The sequence below is a fragment of the Nomascus leucogenys genome, chromosome 2 (assembly GCF_006542625.1).
Source record: "Nomascus leucogenys isolate Asia chromosome 2, Asia_NLE_v1, whole genome shotgun sequence".
NCBI lineage: Eukaryota > Metazoa > Chordata > Mammalia > Primates > Hylobatidae > Nomascus > Nomascus leucogenys.
In genome coordinates, this window is record NC_044382.1 from 77,840,510 (window position 1) to 77,856,795 (window position 16,286).

The window sequence follows — 16,286 nt, forward strand, 5'->3', positions numbered from 1 at the left end:
CAGGTAACACTTTCTTGGTTCGTGTCCTTCCCTGCCTCAGTTTCCCACTACCTTAGCAGGGTTTCCTGGGATTACTTCCTTAATCAACTATTTGAATCCTTGTCTGGGGAACCCAAACCCAGATGGCAAGTTTCTTAACCTCTTGCATCCTGGTTCCTCTGGATGGGTGAATTCCAGGAATTAACAGAGACACAACACTCACAGCAGTGTATGGCGGTATGTTTGGTTAATACATAAAAAATAAAGAGACAAAGAAACTTTATTTATACAAAACTCCACCCCTTCTGTTCCACTCTCCTCAGCAAGCACAGATAACAGGTGATGAAACTAAAACACACAGACGAGCATTACTCAACCCAAGGTTCCCACCTTCCCTAGCACCTGAGGTCTGGGCCAACGTGCAGGGTAACTGGTGCCTTATGCCTGCTGTCTGGATTGCCCGGCCCACAGGGTGGCTGAGCATATTTATTCTGGGGGTTCCATGCATACAAGGAGCCCCCAGCCAGACAGCTGGGCATGGGTGTTTGGCGGCAAATTGTCCCTGCTTTAGTCATAGCAATTTTTCATGTCCCCTGCTGCTCCCCTTAACTGAACACCCGTTGACAGCCGGGATTCTGCCTCCAGCATCAACCTAAGGAAGCTCTGTTAAATGAATGAGCACCTCTCGGCAATGATCACCCTCGCTGAAGTTCAATTTCTCATCGATTTCCCAAGGCCGCCCAAGTCATTCCCTTGATGGCTGTGTTCGTTTCTAGGCTCGGCTTCTAGCTCAGTGAGACAGAGGCAGGTGGGCCTCTACGTGGGCCATGGTGATCTGGTGGGCAAAACATGCCTTGGGCAGGTACAACAGGGACAGTCTGCTGCAGAAGCTGTGGAGGGAGCAGCCAACAACTCGTTCACAAGTCGAGGTGCCCAAGGGCCTCAGTTTTCCTGCAGGGGCCTGCCGTGGGGCACGGCGACCCAGTGCCCTCTACTGTCATGGGACGTGGCAAGCCCAGCCCAATGCTGGGCGGGGTCCAGTCTCTGCAGCCCAGTGTTAGGCCAACGTCAGTGGGACCAATCACCTTCATACCACGGTTCTTCAAGTCTTTTGGAAATCTGCCAGCCTGGTTGCCTTCCAGGAGGTGGCATTTCCCAGGCATGGATAAGCCCTAGTCCTCATCTGCAGACTCAGCAACAAGAGGACATGCACCTAAGAGACCCTCATGTATGTGGGTCCCACGGAGACAAAGTTCACGATTTTGGGGGTCTGGCTTGAGCTCTGAGCATTGCCAGGGGCAGGATGGAAGGACGATGAGGATTTACTCTTCTCTGAGATGCCCGAGGGTGCCAGGGAGGCCGGACACAGGCTGGCCTCCAGTGGCACCCCACCTGGAGAGGGGTCTGGGGCCCTCAGGGGGGTTGTAGGGGGCGAGGACCTGTCTCCGCAGCAGCAGCCACAGCAGGGACTGGCCACGACAGGGGTCTGGCCACCATCCTCCTGGCCATGACACTGCTTCAGGTGGCCGCACAGGTGGCAGGTGAGGGCTGAGTAGACAATGCCACTGCCCAGGCTGTCCCCAAGGGGGTCTGTGGCCTGCTCCTGGGGAAGTGAGGGCTTCGGCATGTCTTCTACCTTTTCCCCTGGCTCCAGACCCAGGTGCTCTGGGGAGCTGCTTGGGAGATGTGAGCTCTGCGGGCTGCGAGGTGGCTCCCTGTCCAGTCCAAAGGTGAACAAGGGGACAGGGACTGGGGCAGGGTCCCCAGGGCAGCCAGGAATGAGGTCTTGGAAAGGCTTATACGCCTCTTCCCCACTGCTGGCCCCAAACCCACATTTCTCCGGGGACACCGCACTGCTGGCAAGCAGGCTTGAGAAGGCCTTGTACCCAGCCTCTCCCGGGGGACCCAAGCCCACCACCGCACTGGCCTGGGTGCCACCCTGCTCCACCGCATGTACAAACTCCCGATAGCCACTGGTGGGGGCCGAGGCGGGGGCTGCGGCCACCCCGTGCTGGAGGACATTTCGGCGGAGGATCTGTTCCCAGGTTTCTGGCTCAGATGGGGGCACAGTGGTTGGCTCAGAGAGCTGGGGGACACAGGGCATCTCGGGTTCCACTTCCCCCAGGTGTCTGGCCAGCAGTGGGTCTGGACCCAGCTCTCTGGGACACGGTGACTGGCTCAGGGAGTTACTGAAGCTGCGGTAAGCAGGGTTGCCTGCAATGACGAGGGGCGTCTCTGTGCAAGTCAGGTTGTCTGGACTCTGGGTCGGGCTGGCAGGAGGACTTGGCTCCAGGTGGAGAGGCTGCTCCTTGCCCCAGGGAGGCAGCTCCTTGGGCCCTGCACTTGGGAACTCATCCCAGGGCATGTGAGCACTAGTACTTCCCGAAAGTGGAAGAAGGCACGACTCCCCCATGTCCTGCTGGCAAAAGCCCCCATTCTCCCCGCCGAGCAGGTCCAGGAACAGGCTCTCTGTTAGCCGGGCCACAATGCCCTCCCTTCCCTCCTGGAAGTCCTCCCTGCTGCTGTCAGGCGATGCACAGAAGCTCCCTTTTTCTTCCTCTACCTCCTCCTCCTCCTCACACTCCACCGGGGCCTCAAACAACTCCACGCATCGCACCACGCTGATGCTCTCTGGCCAGAGGACTGTCTTGCTGATCTCCACCGGGCACCATGCTGATTTTCCAGAGCCCTGGAAAGGCATCTCTTTGGCAGCCTTGTGGGGATCCTCATCCCTTTTCATGTTGTGCTCCAGAAAACAGGGCAAGAGCTTGGTAAGACAATTCTTCCAGTGTCTGCAAAAGCAAAGTTTGGTCAGGGTTCAGTTTCGACACCTGAAAAACTCCTATTCATTCTTCAAAGCCCAGCCTGAAATCACCATGTCCTGATGGCTGTCTACTGCAGACATGCCTTCTAACATTATCATCAGTAATTGATCAGTCTATGTTGCTAGAATGGGAAATCCCTGAGGGTAGGGTCTGTGTCTTTGGGATTTCGGGAACCCAGCACATGTCCTGGGCACCAAATACAAGCTCAGATCTGTTGAATAAGAAAAAGTCTTTATGGATGATGATAACTAAAAGCAACACCATTATCCCAAGCCATGACCAATTAGAAAGGATATGGAAGCCGGGTGCGGTGGCTTATGCCTGTAATCCCAGCACTTTAGGAGGCTGAGGAGGGAGGATCGCTTGAGCTCAGGAGTTTGAGAACAGCCTGGGCAACAGAGCCCGGGCTGTCTCTAACATCTCTACAAGAATTAAAAAAAAAAGGAAAATTAGCTGGGCATGTTGGTGTATGATTGTAGTCCCAGCTACTCAGGAGGCTGAGGCCAGAGAATCACTTGAGCCCACGAGTTTGAAGCTGCAGTGAATCACTGCACTCCAGCCTGAGGGACACAGCAAGACCCCGTGTCAAAAAAACAAAAGGATGCAGGGTCCTAGGGTTGAAGCAGGGTCCTGGACCCCCTTTAGTTTCTGGAGTATGGAAAGGCCCAGCAGGCCCCAGGGAAGAAGCTAAGGAGGCCACGGTGGCGGGGCAACACAGCAAGAGCTTGTCTTTACAAAAACTTTTTTTTGTATTAATTATTTTTTTTGAGACAAGAGTCTCACTCTGTCACCCAGGCTAGAGTGCAGTGGCACAGTCTGCACTCACTGCAACCTCTGCCTCCCGGGTTCAAATGATTCTAATGCCTCAGCCTCCTGAGTAGCTGGAATTACAGGCAAAAACCTTTTAACACAGCCAGGCGTGGTAATGCACATCTGTAGTATCAGCTACTCGGGAGGCTAAGGTGGGAGGATCACTTGAGCTCAGGAGTTTGAAGCTGCAGTGAGCTATGATCACACCACTGCACACCAGCTTGGGCAACAGAGTGAGAGATCCTGTATATTAAAAAAAAAGGAGGGGAGTGTTCAGGATAGTGGCTATTTGCCAACAAGTAGACAATTAGGTCAAGATTTTAACAACAGGCACGGCTGCTCTGGTTGTTAACTATAACAGCACTCCCAAGGGGCGTCACCATGTACCTGACACACCAGTGAAACTCAGGGGGCTTGGCCAGCAGTCCACGTTTCCAGAACACCCCTCCTCCTGCCATCCCTTGAAGGCTAATGTCACAGGGCAATTACCGAATGAGGGGAAGAGAAGGCAGACATGGAGCTAGGGGCTTGCCTCTCCAATTCTATCACCTTCCCAATGCATGCAGGCTGTGACCTGAGTTCAGATACATACGGGCACTTGGCTGGTTCCTGACCTCGGGACCGCTTCTCCCACTGTGACACCTAAAATACAGAGACAGCCAATGAAAGAGCAGCGTGGCCTTGCAGCCCGGCCTGGAGTACGGCAATGCTCAGGAAGGGGTGCAAGCCTCGACATCACACAGATCAGAAGTCCAACAGGTCACTTACGCTTTCTGAGCCTCAGATTCCTGGGAATTAATGACATTGTCCTAATATTTACAGAGACTGTGGTCGATGGCAAAAGTGGCTATAGAGGAGTGCTCTGAATCTCCTCCCATCCCTTGAATCTACCTTGGCCCTGGGACTTGCTTGGGCCCATAGAATGTGATGGAAGTGATATCATGCCAGTGCTGCACCTAGGCCTCAAGAAGCCTTGGGACTTCCCACCCTTGAAAACTGAGCCACTCTATGAACAAGCCTGGGCCGGCCTGCTGGAGAGTGGGAGGCACATGGCTCAGGCACCTGCACTGTCCCAGGTAAAAGTCATCCAACTAGGCTGGGTGCAGTGGCTCATACCTGTAATCCCAGCACTTTGGGAGGCCGAGGTGGGTGGATCACCTGATATCGGGAGTTCCAGACCAGCCTGACCCATCTCTATTAAAAATACAAAATTAGCTTGGCATGGTGGCACATGCCTGTAAGCCCAGCTACTCGGGAGGCTGAGGCAAGAGAATTGCTTGAACCCAGGAGGCAGAGGTTGCAGTGAGCCAAGATCACACCATTGCACTCCTGGGCAATAAGAGCAAAACTCTGTCTCAAAAAAAAAAAAAAAAAAAGCCAACTGTCAGACACAGAGGGAGGCTACGGGGACGGGTCGGCTCAATCCAGATCTGCCCAGTCCAGCCCAGCCTCCCCCGCCACCCTCACTGCTGAGCCCAGCCCCAAATGCCAGGCTGCAGAAGCATGAGCTAAATAAAGTTGTTGTTGTAACCCTCTACATTTCAGGGTCATTTGTTACACAGCAGACACTGATACATAAATGGCACTTGGTATTTGCAAGAGGCTGGAATATGCACTTTATACATATCGTCTCAATAAATTCTAATATCTGCCCTACCAGGTAAACACTGTTATAACCCACAAGAGGAAACTGAGGCTCAGAGAATTAAGCAACTTGCTCAAGTCCACACTGCCAGTGAGTGGCAGAGTCAGGATTCAAAGCCAACACCACTAGATTCCAGAGTCCCTGGAAACACAAGGACCCTCAGACCTTCCCTTCTAGACAGGACCTATATCCCCCCTTTCTCCTTCCTAGAGAACTCTCATCTTGCTCAGGCAAACCCCACCCACTCACCCACAGGACCATCGCCTTGGGGAAGGTGACTCCACCCCTGGCTTAGGGGTGGGATACATTTCAGGCCAACGAGAACCCGGAAGGGATTTGCTGGTGCTTCGGGGGCAGTTTCCTATGCTTAAGAAGAAGACACAGGAAGCCTGTCACTCTCTCCTTCCTCCTCTCCTTCTGGCCTCTAGCCCTGGTACTGGCACCTCCCCAGGGAATGACACAGTGATGATGACCCAAGGGTCATTCTCCCAAGGGGAGGGAAAAAACAGGAAACCAACCCCAGAGAAGCCCACCCCAGGCTGGGATTGCCAAGGGGAAGGGAGGGAAAGCCTCTGGTCTGCTAATGACCTCATTCGGCTTTTGCCTCTGTCTCCCCTGCAACCTTCCTGACTGTCTATTTGCCATTCCAGAAGCCAATGAATGTCCTTAACAGCCCAGGTGTTCTGAACCACACTTCTTCATGTACACAGTCTCACATATCCTCATCCACGCCTACTCCTACCTGAGCATCCTGGATTATTATAGCCACGAGGGGGCTGCGGGCTGGGTTGGGAATCTGATCCCACCATTCTTTCTTAATCCTGAAAAACAAAAGGAAAAGGTGTTGATCTCTGAATGACAGGTGAACACTCCTCCCATAAAAGTGGTCGTTATCACCAACACTTATTTGGCATCAGAGATCAGGCTGGTTAGTTTTTGGAGGTCAAACCACTGACTCCTCACTCTAACCTGGTGACATGGATTCTATTGCTAACCCTGTTCTACAGATGAGGAGAGTGAGGCCCAAGGAGGTGGAGTGACAGCTGGTAGGTGGCAGAGCCAGGTTCACACTCCCGCATTCTGTTACCCAGAGCAGAGTTCCTGATGAGGCCACCTGTGTCCTCAGTGGGAATGAGACCCCAGGGGATTAGGAAAGACTCAAACTGCAGAGAGAGGATTCTAGGTACCCCTCAACAATCCCTTTTTCAGAGCAGCTGAGGGCCAATGACCAGGGAGTGGCCTGGGATGGCCTGGGAAGCTGGGGGACCTAGGGAGAAACACACCCCTTCTCTCTTCCTGGGCTGCCTGGGGCCATGGTGCATCATCACTGGGAGGTAAGGTCCTCAGACCGCTTCTGAATTAGCCTCTGCCCATGGTTTCAGTCAACATGTATTTATTGAGCACCTTCTACGTTTGACTCACTGTGCCTGGCCCTGAGGCCACAACAGTGAACGAGACAAAGATGCCTGCCTTGGTGAAACTGACCTTCAAGAGGGGCAGATGGATGATAAATGGAGACAGAAATGCTTATATGAGTCCGGGCATGGTGGTTCACACCTGTAATCCCAGCACTTTGGGAGGCCAAGGCAGGTGGATCACCTGAGGTCAGAAGTTCGAGAGCAGCCTGGCCAATATGGTGAAACACCGTCTCTACTAAAAATGCAAAACTTAGCCAGGCATGGTGGCAGGTGCCTGCAATCCCAGCTACTCAGGAGGCTGAGGCAGGAGAATTGCTTGAACCCAGAAGCTGGAGGTTGCAGTGAGCCGAGATCGCGCCACTGGACTCCAGCCTGGGGGACAAAGTGAGACTCCATCTCAAAAAAAAAGAAAGAAATGCTTATATGAGGTTATTCATTCGTGGCAATAAGTGCCATGAATAAAGATAAAGGGGTAGAAGTTCAAGACCAGCCTGGGCTACATAAGTGACAGCCAGTCTCTACAAAATGTAAGAAAATTGGCCAGGCACAGTGGCTCATGCCTGTAATCCCAGCACCTTGGAAGGCTGAGGTGGGTGGATCACTTGAGGTCAGGAGTTCAAGACCATCCCGGCCAACATGGTGAAACCCCATCTCTACTAAAAATACAAAAATTAGCTGGGTGTAGTGGCACATGCCTGTAATCCCAGCTAGTCGGGAGGCTAAGGCAGGAGAATCGCTTGAACCCGGGAGGCAGAGGTTGCAGTGAGTCGAGATCGCACCACTGCACTCCAGCTTGGTCTTTGAGACTCCACTCTGTCTCAAAAAATAAAATAAAATTAAATTAAAATAAGAAAATTAGCCAGGCGTGGTGGCATGCGCCTGTTGTCCCAGCTGCTCTGGAAGTTGAAATGGGAGGATCACTTTAGTCCAGGAATTGGAGGCTGCAGTGAGCCGTAACCGCACCACTGCACTCCAGCCTGGGTAACAGAGTGAGACCCTGTCTAAAAAACAGAACAAAACAAGAAACCAAAGACAAAGAACAGCAAACAGGCTGGCATGCTGGGATATGGTGATGGGGAGTGGGAAGAGGTACAGGTGATGGGGCAACTGAGGCTTAGAGCAAGGCGATCAGTCCAAGGTTGCTTGGAGGCATCAGTGACAAGATATGGAGGGGAATTTGCATTCCCTGCCTACCTGGTGTGTGCTGGGCCCAGAGTGGGCACTTTCATCAATCATGTTAATAATTCTTAGCCACCTCTAATCCTGACTTGGTGAGGTTGAGCTTGCTAGTCCCATTTCAGAGATGGGAGGACTGAGGTTCTGAGACACCATGATTCCAAGGGCTGGCAAGAGCTCTCTGGAAACAAGGCTCCTTCCACCACCTCCCAGCCACTCGCCACTCATCTCCTCCCTCAGCCTTTACTGTGATTCGGCCTTTTCTGGCTGATGAAATATGTTCTCACCATCACTCTCAATCTGCAAAGCAGGAACCCCAGGCTTAGGGGTTTCAGCAACTTGTCAGCCACCAGCTACCAAGCTCCAAGGCCAGGATTCAAACCCAGGTCTCCTGACTCCATCAGGGCAATCGTCGCAAATTCCTCTGGCTCTTACCACATGCCCCCAAATGGCCCCAATTGCCCAGGCACCCAGCGTCGTAAGGGGATATGGGATGACTCTATCTTGGTTATCCCTGGCCAGCTCATTCTCCCCAGTCAGGGCCCCCCTCAGATTTTCCCTCCTTGGAGAGCCTTATCCTGGTCCCCCTTGCAAAAAGCACCCCAGAAGATCTCTGGCCTCCACCCTGGTCTAGTGCATTCAGAGCACGGGTCACTATGGAAAACCACCTGTTTGTGATTGATACGTATTTTCTGTCTCCCCAGTAGGATGCTGGTTTTAGAAATGTGGAGTCCTGGCTGGGTGCGTTGGCTCATACCTGTAATCCCAGCATTTTGGGAGGCTGAGGTGGGCAGATCATGAGGTCAGGAGTTCGAGACCAGCCTGGCCAACATGGTGAAACCCCATCTCTACTAAAAATACAAAAAATTAGCCAGGCATGGTGGCGTGCGCGTGTAATCCCAGCTACTCTGGAGGCTGAGGCAGAAGAATTGCTTGAACCCAGGAGGCGGAGGTTACTGTTAGCCGAGATCGTGCTACTACACTCCAGCCTGGGTGACAGAGTGAGACTCCGTCTCAAAAAAAAAAAAAAAAAAAAGTGGGGTCCTTGTCAATCTTGTTCTCAGCTCCACTCTCAAGGTGTGTAGTAGCTGCTCAATAAATATGTATTACTGAACGAGAGGACTGCAAAGGGGCAGATTGGAGGGGCAAGTCCCTGCCACCCTGCACTCCAGAGGGACTGCTTGGCAGCACTGGGCCCAGGACTCACTTGATGATGCTGACATAGCACAACAGGCAGACGGCCAGGATGACAATGCAGGAAACGCTGACGCCCAGCAGGAGGTGCTGCTCGAAGGGCTCCCTGTAGGCTGGAAGTGGGAGGTGAAGCCATGAGCTGAGGTCAGCCGTGATACAGCCTGGGCTCCACTTCCCAGGACTGGAGACGCAGGGTCAGGACCCTCCTCCGAGACCCTCCACGATCTGACCACCAACCACCCCTCCACCTCATCTCCCCGCCACTCTCCCTCTTGCACGTTGAGTCCTCATCACACCGGCCGCCTCATTGTCCCCTGCTCCTCCAAAGCTCAGTGCCACCTCCAGATCTTGAACTTGTTGCTCTTTCTTTCCGGAAACACAGAAGTCAAATGCACCAACTTAGGAGCTGGATGGCTCCTTGCTGTGTGACACAGGACAAGTCCTTTATCTTCTCTGTGCCTCAGCATCCTCATCTGTACTATGGGGTTAATGACAGAACTTATCGTGCAGGGCTGTTGCAAGGATTCCATGATGAATCAATAGATAATGCACTCAGAACAGAGTGGCCTGTCCACACCATTAGCTGCCATCATCTCAACATGGTTGACTTCTCCTTATTCACTTTCATCACCACATTCTCCAAAAAGTTTTCCCCGACACCCTCCCTACCGTTGCCCTCCCATCACTCCATCCCCTTCCTCTGCTTTTATTTTCTTCCCAGCATTCACTGTCATCCAGATCCATGTGATTTCCTTCTTTCTTTATATGTTTGCTTTTTGTCTCTCCCCTCCAGAATGTCAGCTCCACAAGAGTGGAGATTTCTATCTGCTTTGCTCATTGCTGATTCCCCAGTGTCTAGCACAGGGCTAGCCATGTAGGAGGAACTCAGCAACTATTTGCTGAAATAATGAATGAGGGTCCCACACATTGTTATCTGTTTCATACAAGCTATTTCCCTTCCCCAGGCCAATGGCAGATGAGAATCAATTCAAAATGTTCCCAGACACCTGGTTCTGTGCTGGGTTCTGGAGATACAGCCATGGAGACCCTGCCTATGGAGCTCACAGCCCAGGGCAGGAGACACGTGGCTCAACTGATATCCACAGAGCAGGATGAGCAATGCTGAGAGGGCTGTGCAGTGGCAGGGTCGGGGTACTGCCAGCCGCCACTGCACCCACCACGTTGAAGAATCTTCTTTCATTGACAACAGCCCTTACTCCTCCCATTATACAGATGGGGAAACTGAAGCAGTCTTCTTCACTCAACAGCTTTTTCCTCTCTCCCTTGTCAGGGAGCCATGCCCTCCCTAAGGCTTGGGCCAATCACGATTATTCTGTTCCCTTTTCCAGGCATTTAAGTTCCCAGTCTTCCTTGCAATGAGCAAGTAATAACAGTAACCATGTAACATGTAACAGTCTTGGCAAATGAGAAGTAAGGAGAATTTTGCTAGGGAAGCTTCTAGAAAGATGTTTGCTTCCTGATTAAAAAAGAGAGATGCACAAGGTACACTCTCTCGTAGCAGCCTTTCCTTTCCTTCCTGCTTTATGTAAGGCAGTGTGCAACAGCCAACCTGAGCGCATGGGTGGCAAGTCTAAGGATAAAATGCCACCGTGTGAAGGATGGCAGAAGGGAAGATGGCAGAAGGGAAGAGATATCACTTGGCTGCTGCACAAACCCCCGTAGGTCCATTTGTAAGACTTCATTTTATGTGAGATAATATTTCTACTGCAAAAGAACTGTGGGATACCTCACTGAAAAGAGTTGTTTCTGGGATGCAGGTTCCAAGTGAGAAAGTTCCCAGCCTCCTTTGTGGCTATGTGTAGTCATGTGACCATTTTCACCAATAGAATTTGAGAGGAAGTGATGCAGCCCACTTCCGGGCTGCCTGCTTTCAAGAAGCAGATATGATCTCCACACCATCATGCCTCTTCTGCTGGCTGGATACAGACAATGGTGGGGCCCTAGAGCAGGGATTCTTCACTTGGGGTTGATGGACCAACATGGCTGCAGGTAGAATTCAGGGGTCTGAGAACTTGGATGGGAAAGAAATTACATCTTTACTTTCCCTAACCTCTCATACCTAGCATCTCCTTCCATTAAGAATGGAGGAAGGGGCCAGGAACACTGGCTCCCACCTGTAATCCCAGCACTTTGGGAAGCCAAGATGGGAAGATCACTGGGGCCCAGGAGGTCAAGAGCAGCCTGGGCAACATAGTGATACCCTGTGTCTATTTATTTTAAAATTTTAAAAATAAAATAAAATAAAATTTTAAAAAAAGAATGGAGGGAAGAGACCCCAGTAATGACAGCATCAGTGATCCTGTCCCCACCAAAACTCACAGCTATTCTCATATCACATCACAATTTCAGTATCATAAAGTATTATTTATGCTTAGCTACTTTGAAATTACAGTATTTATGAGATCTACCCCTAGAACTTATTATTTATATATCTTAATAAAGAAGCACATATATCTCTAGATTAAAAATGTGTTTAAATGTTTTATAACTGCATTTCAATACAATTAGTTTCCTCTGTAGTTCTATTTATTTTATTTTATTTCATTGTATTTATTTATTTTTAGAGATGGGCTCTTGCTCTGTCACCCAGGTGGGAGTAAAGTGGTATGATCACGGCTCACTGCAGCCTCAAACTCCTGGGCTCAAGTGATCCTCCCACCTCAGCCTTCCCAGTACCTGGGACTACAGGTGCATGCCACCATGCCTGGCTAATTTTTGTACTGATGGGGGTCTCATTATATTGCCCAGGCTGGGATTTTATGTAGTTAAAAATATTCTGAAATGAGGTCCATAGGCTTCAGCAGGCTGCCGAAGGAAACCAGGACACAAAAACAGTTAAGAATCTTTGTCCTGGAGAATGATGGCACCACAAGATGGAAAGAACCTCACTCCCCAGACTTCTACAGGAAGGGAAACCACCTACAAACCAGCAACGTTCTCGTTAGCTTGTTACGTGAGCAAGAAATATATTCCTATAGTGTTAAGCCATGGAAATTGTGGGCTTGCTTGTTACTGCAGCCTAGCCTGCCTACCTGACAGATACACCATGGCAGGTGGTAATTTCATTATTTGCCATTACAGGCATCCTATGATATAAAAACCCAGAGACTCAGCCAGGGGAAGTGTCTGGCCACAGGGGAAGAATGGAGAGTGAAGATTAGCATTGCTTAGGCCTCTTGATACTCACAGTTGTGCCACTTGGTGCTGGGGCTCCACTCACTCCAGGTGGTGTTATAGCACTGAGCCCAGGCCCTCACCCGTGCCCTGTAGGAAATCCCAGACTTCAGGGTGCTGGCTGCAATGCGGAGGGAGGGTTCTAGGTAGGTCACGTTATAGATTCTGAACTGGTAGAGAAAAGGGAGACGTTAGTGCACCAGCCGGGGGCAAGGGGCACCAGTGCCCACCCTGGTTGCTGTCCTTAGCTGACCCCACCATGTTTAAGAGCCACCAGCCTGGGTATTTGGTTGTTTGTCCTGTTTAGGCCATTGCTTGCCACCTCTGTAACTGTGACCAGGCTAGAGCAACATGGGTCAGGCTCCCCAACTAATTAGCCATATTATGTTACTTAGGCAAGTCGTTTAACCTTTCTGAGTTTTCGTGAGATAATTCAATCTCATCTGTAAAACAAGGGTAAGAGTCCCTACCACCACTTCCTGGCTATGGAACTTTAAGTAAGTGACATAACCTCTCTGGACCTCAATGTCCTCATCTGCAAAATGAGGATAATAAAAGTGCCTATCTCCCTTCCTGCAGGGTTGTGGTGATAAGGAAATGGGTTAATATAGGTAAGGATTTCAAATAGGGTTTGGTATACAAAGAGCACAGGGTGATCTTTCTAAAGGACTGGCAGGGTCAAGGCATCTCTCTCTGTCCTTCATGGGCTTCCTAGTGTGGCCTAGAATCTAATGCTCTGCCCAACCTAGCCCTCACTGAGAAGTGACTTCCAAGATCTATTGTTAAGTAAACAAGGTAAGATGTAGATGTATATGTGTTCTCTGCTTCTTTTTATGTTTTTTGCTTGTTTGTTTGTTTGTTTGTTTGTTTTTTAAAGAGAGATGGGGCCCGGCATGGTGGCTGCCTGTAATCCCAGCACTTTGGGAGGCCAAAGTGGGTGGATCACTCGAGGTGAGGAGTTCAAGACCAGCCTGGCCAACATGGTGAAACCTGTCTCTACTAAAAATACAAAAATTAGCGGGGTATGGTGGCGGGCACCTGTAATCCCAGCTACTCAGGAGGCTGAGGCAGAAGAATCATTTGAACCTGAGAGGCAGAGATTGCAGTAAGCCGAGATCATGCCACTGCACTCCAGCCTGGGTGACACAGCCAGACTTTGTCTCAAAAAAAAAAAAAGAGAGAGAGAGAGAGAGATGGCACAGTGATCATTGCAGACAAACCTAGGATGACCCCCATGATCCCCACCTTGAATCACGTCTTTGTGTCATCTGATCTTCTCAAGTGTGGGCAGGACCTGCTACTTGTTTCTAACCCATAGAATATGGTAAAGGTGATGGGGTATATAGAGGATTTCATGGATGTGATTATATTACAGAAGACTTTACATATCCTACTTGCTAGGCAAGTCTCTCTGCCTTGATGGCTTTGCAAAGAGCAGACGGGAAGGAATTCAGGGTTAACTACAACCAACAGCCAGCATGAAACTGAGGCTCTCGGTTCAACAGCCTGCCAGGAAATGAACGTCACCAATATCGTATGAGCTTAGAAGTGACCCTTACCCAGTTGAGCCTCAGATAAAACTGCAGCCCCAGCCCACAACTTGATTATAGCCTCACGAGACTCTGAAGCAGAGAACCTGGCTAAGCTACGTCCAGACTCCCAACCACAGAAACTGTGAGATAATAAACTGGTGTTGTTTAAACCTGTGAAGTTGGTGGTACCATTATTATGCAGCAATAGAAAACTAAGACAGCAATGAATGAACACACACATTTGCTTGTATAGACATAAGCTCTCGCTAAAGGATGCACATGCCTTCTGCCTGCCCTAACCTTGCCTCCCTTTCCCTTCTGGCAAGAGACAGATAGCAGTGGTCAATCTCTAGGAAGAAAAACAGGAGGCTGGAGTCAGGAGAGAAACATATTTCCATTCTAAGTCCTTTTGTACCATTTGTATTTTTATTTCATGTAACTATTACTTTTACCCTCCAAAAAAGTTTTAAAATGTGATAAATGAACACTATATTCATGACTGACTATGATGGCAGTGAGCAACCTGAGTTCTCATCCTGTCACCCCTCTCCCTGCTAGATCCAGGGCTATGCACCTCCCTGTCCTCCTCCTCAGCCCCCAGCAGTTTCTTTCTGGTTCCTGGCAGCTCCATTTCTGCTTGTGGTTGGAAGCACATTTGGGGAAATTGGTGCAAAGTGAGCCAAGGGGAGGTTTTTTCACAAGAAAGAAGCAAAGTCCCAATAGATTGCTGGAGCAACTACAGGGAGTTCAGAGGTTTTCCTATTACAGAGGAGCTGAGGGTAGGGTGTGAGTTGAGGGGGAGATTGGGGAAGGGAGAGAAAATTCTCACTCCCTTTCGTCTTTCTTTCTAAACATGAGTAAACAAGAAGCAACAGCTAGATGTAAGTTACCGAAGAAATCTTACACCCTGGAAGGGAGCTGGCAACTGGGCAATGTTTTACTAAGAAACAAAAGAGAAATCTGAGCTTCCAAAGAACTACTTATAGTTTGTCTGTTTTTTAACAAGAAGGCCAGGTGTTTGGGAGACCATCTCTGAGAGAAATGTCCATGGGAGGAAAAAGAGCACAGGCTTGGGAGTTCAAATACTGGGTGCAAATCTCAGATCTGGGCTGGATGCAGTGGCTTAAGCCTGTAATCCCAGCACCTTGGGAGGCTGAGCCAGGGGGATCACTTGAAGCCAGGAGATCCAGACCAGCCTGGACAACATGGCGAGACCCTGTCGCTACTAAAAATACAAAAAAATTAGCCTGGTGTGGTGGCCTGTGCCTGTAGTCTCAGCTACCTGGGAGGCAGAGGTGGGAGAATCACCTGAGCCCGGGAAGTCAAGGATGCAGTGAGCCGTGATCACGCCACTGTACTCTAGCCTGGGTAACAGAGTGAGACTCTGTCTCAACAACAACAACAACAGAAACTCAGCCCTGCCACTTCCAGCTGTGTGACCCTGAGCGATGTGCCTGGCACATAGTAGGCATATAAAATATGGAAACCATTATGAGGCAGGCATTCAGGGCTCTAACTAAACTTTTGGCTTTGTTTGGTGATTTTCACTACACATATTCCCACATCCCCCATCCCCATAATCCTCAAACATTCCATGAATTTTCAGACCCATAAACCTTTTATCATGCAGGTCTACCCTTCCCTTCTTTTCCTATCTAGAAAACTCCTATACATCCTTCAATGCCCAAGCCAAAACTCCCCCTCTACTATGGAACCTTGCCTAGAAATCATCCAGGGGAATGAATGAGTAGCTCTAGCCCCAAAATTTTATAGTAAGTTCCTAATGTTTCTTTCTGGAATTTATCCCACTCAGTATGAGCCACAGCTGGTGTCTGCAGTGCTGTGGCAGACGCAGGTGGACACCCGCCCAGCTTTTATGTCATTGGGTTTAGGTGCCCACTGCTTAGGACAGAACTCCACTGCCTGCAACTCCAGGGCCAACCCTCACTGGTCTAAGCCAATTGTGCCAATCCCATCACCTGGCCTATCATTCATCAGGGGGGAGCATGTGGCCAAGCTCTGGCCAATCACTAAATTCTTTATGTTCAGCTCTGTCCTTGGGAAGGGAGAGATGGGGTATCTCAGTTGCCACTGTTCCAGCCACAAGAGAAGCTGGACTTCATCCTTCTGCCTCAGACCCAGTATCTGGAGGCCTGTGGCATCCCTGAGCACCAACATGCCCCTAAGCCATAGCCCAGGCATGCTGACCAATCCAATCCCATGACTGGCATCTGGTGCCAGGTCTTAAACCTGGCTGGCATTTTAGCCAGCACAGTCCTGCTTCCTCTTCCCCAGTTTCCCCTGGGGAAGCCACTCCTGCCTTATTTTCAGTTCATCTGGTTTGGGTGGAGCTGAGCCTACCTGCAGCCCTAGAGGCAGGTATGTGACTCCTCCCTGGACAAGTAGGGCCCTCCACCAGCACCCTCTCCACCCACAGCTGGTGACTGGTTCAGAGGCTGGCACAGGATCGAAGCCAGGCCACTGAGCAGTAGCCTCAGGACTCTTATTAGAA

The 16,286-nt window shown here is 50.4% G+C and overlaps 1 protein-coding gene across 3 annotated transcripts in view; it reads right to left on the reverse strand.

Annotated features, from left to right (window-relative positions):
- Window positions 1–241: 241 nt before the first annotated feature.
- Window positions 242–16,286, reverse strand: part of IL4R (interleukin 4 receptor) — a 50,953-nt gene continuing 34,908 nt past the window's right edge. For 2 of the 3 annotated variants that reach the window (XM_030799396.1, XM_030799405.1), the window contains 5 exons: window positions 12,256–12,412; window positions 9,061–9,160; window positions 6,002–6,080; window positions 4,207–4,256; window positions 242–2,771 (listed from right to left, as the gene is read on the reverse strand). In XM_030799396.1, the coding sequence (XP_030655256.1) occupies window positions 1,193–2,771; window positions 4,207–4,256; window positions 6,002–6,080; window positions 9,061–9,160; window positions 12,256–12,412 (1,965 nt within the window). In that variant the 3' untranslated portion in view covers window positions 242–1,192. The remainder of the gene's footprint in view (window positions 2,772–4,206; window positions 4,257–6,001; window positions 6,081–9,060; window positions 9,161–12,255; window positions 12,413–16,286) is intronic. The other variant, XM_030799415.1, reaches the window with a different exon arrangement.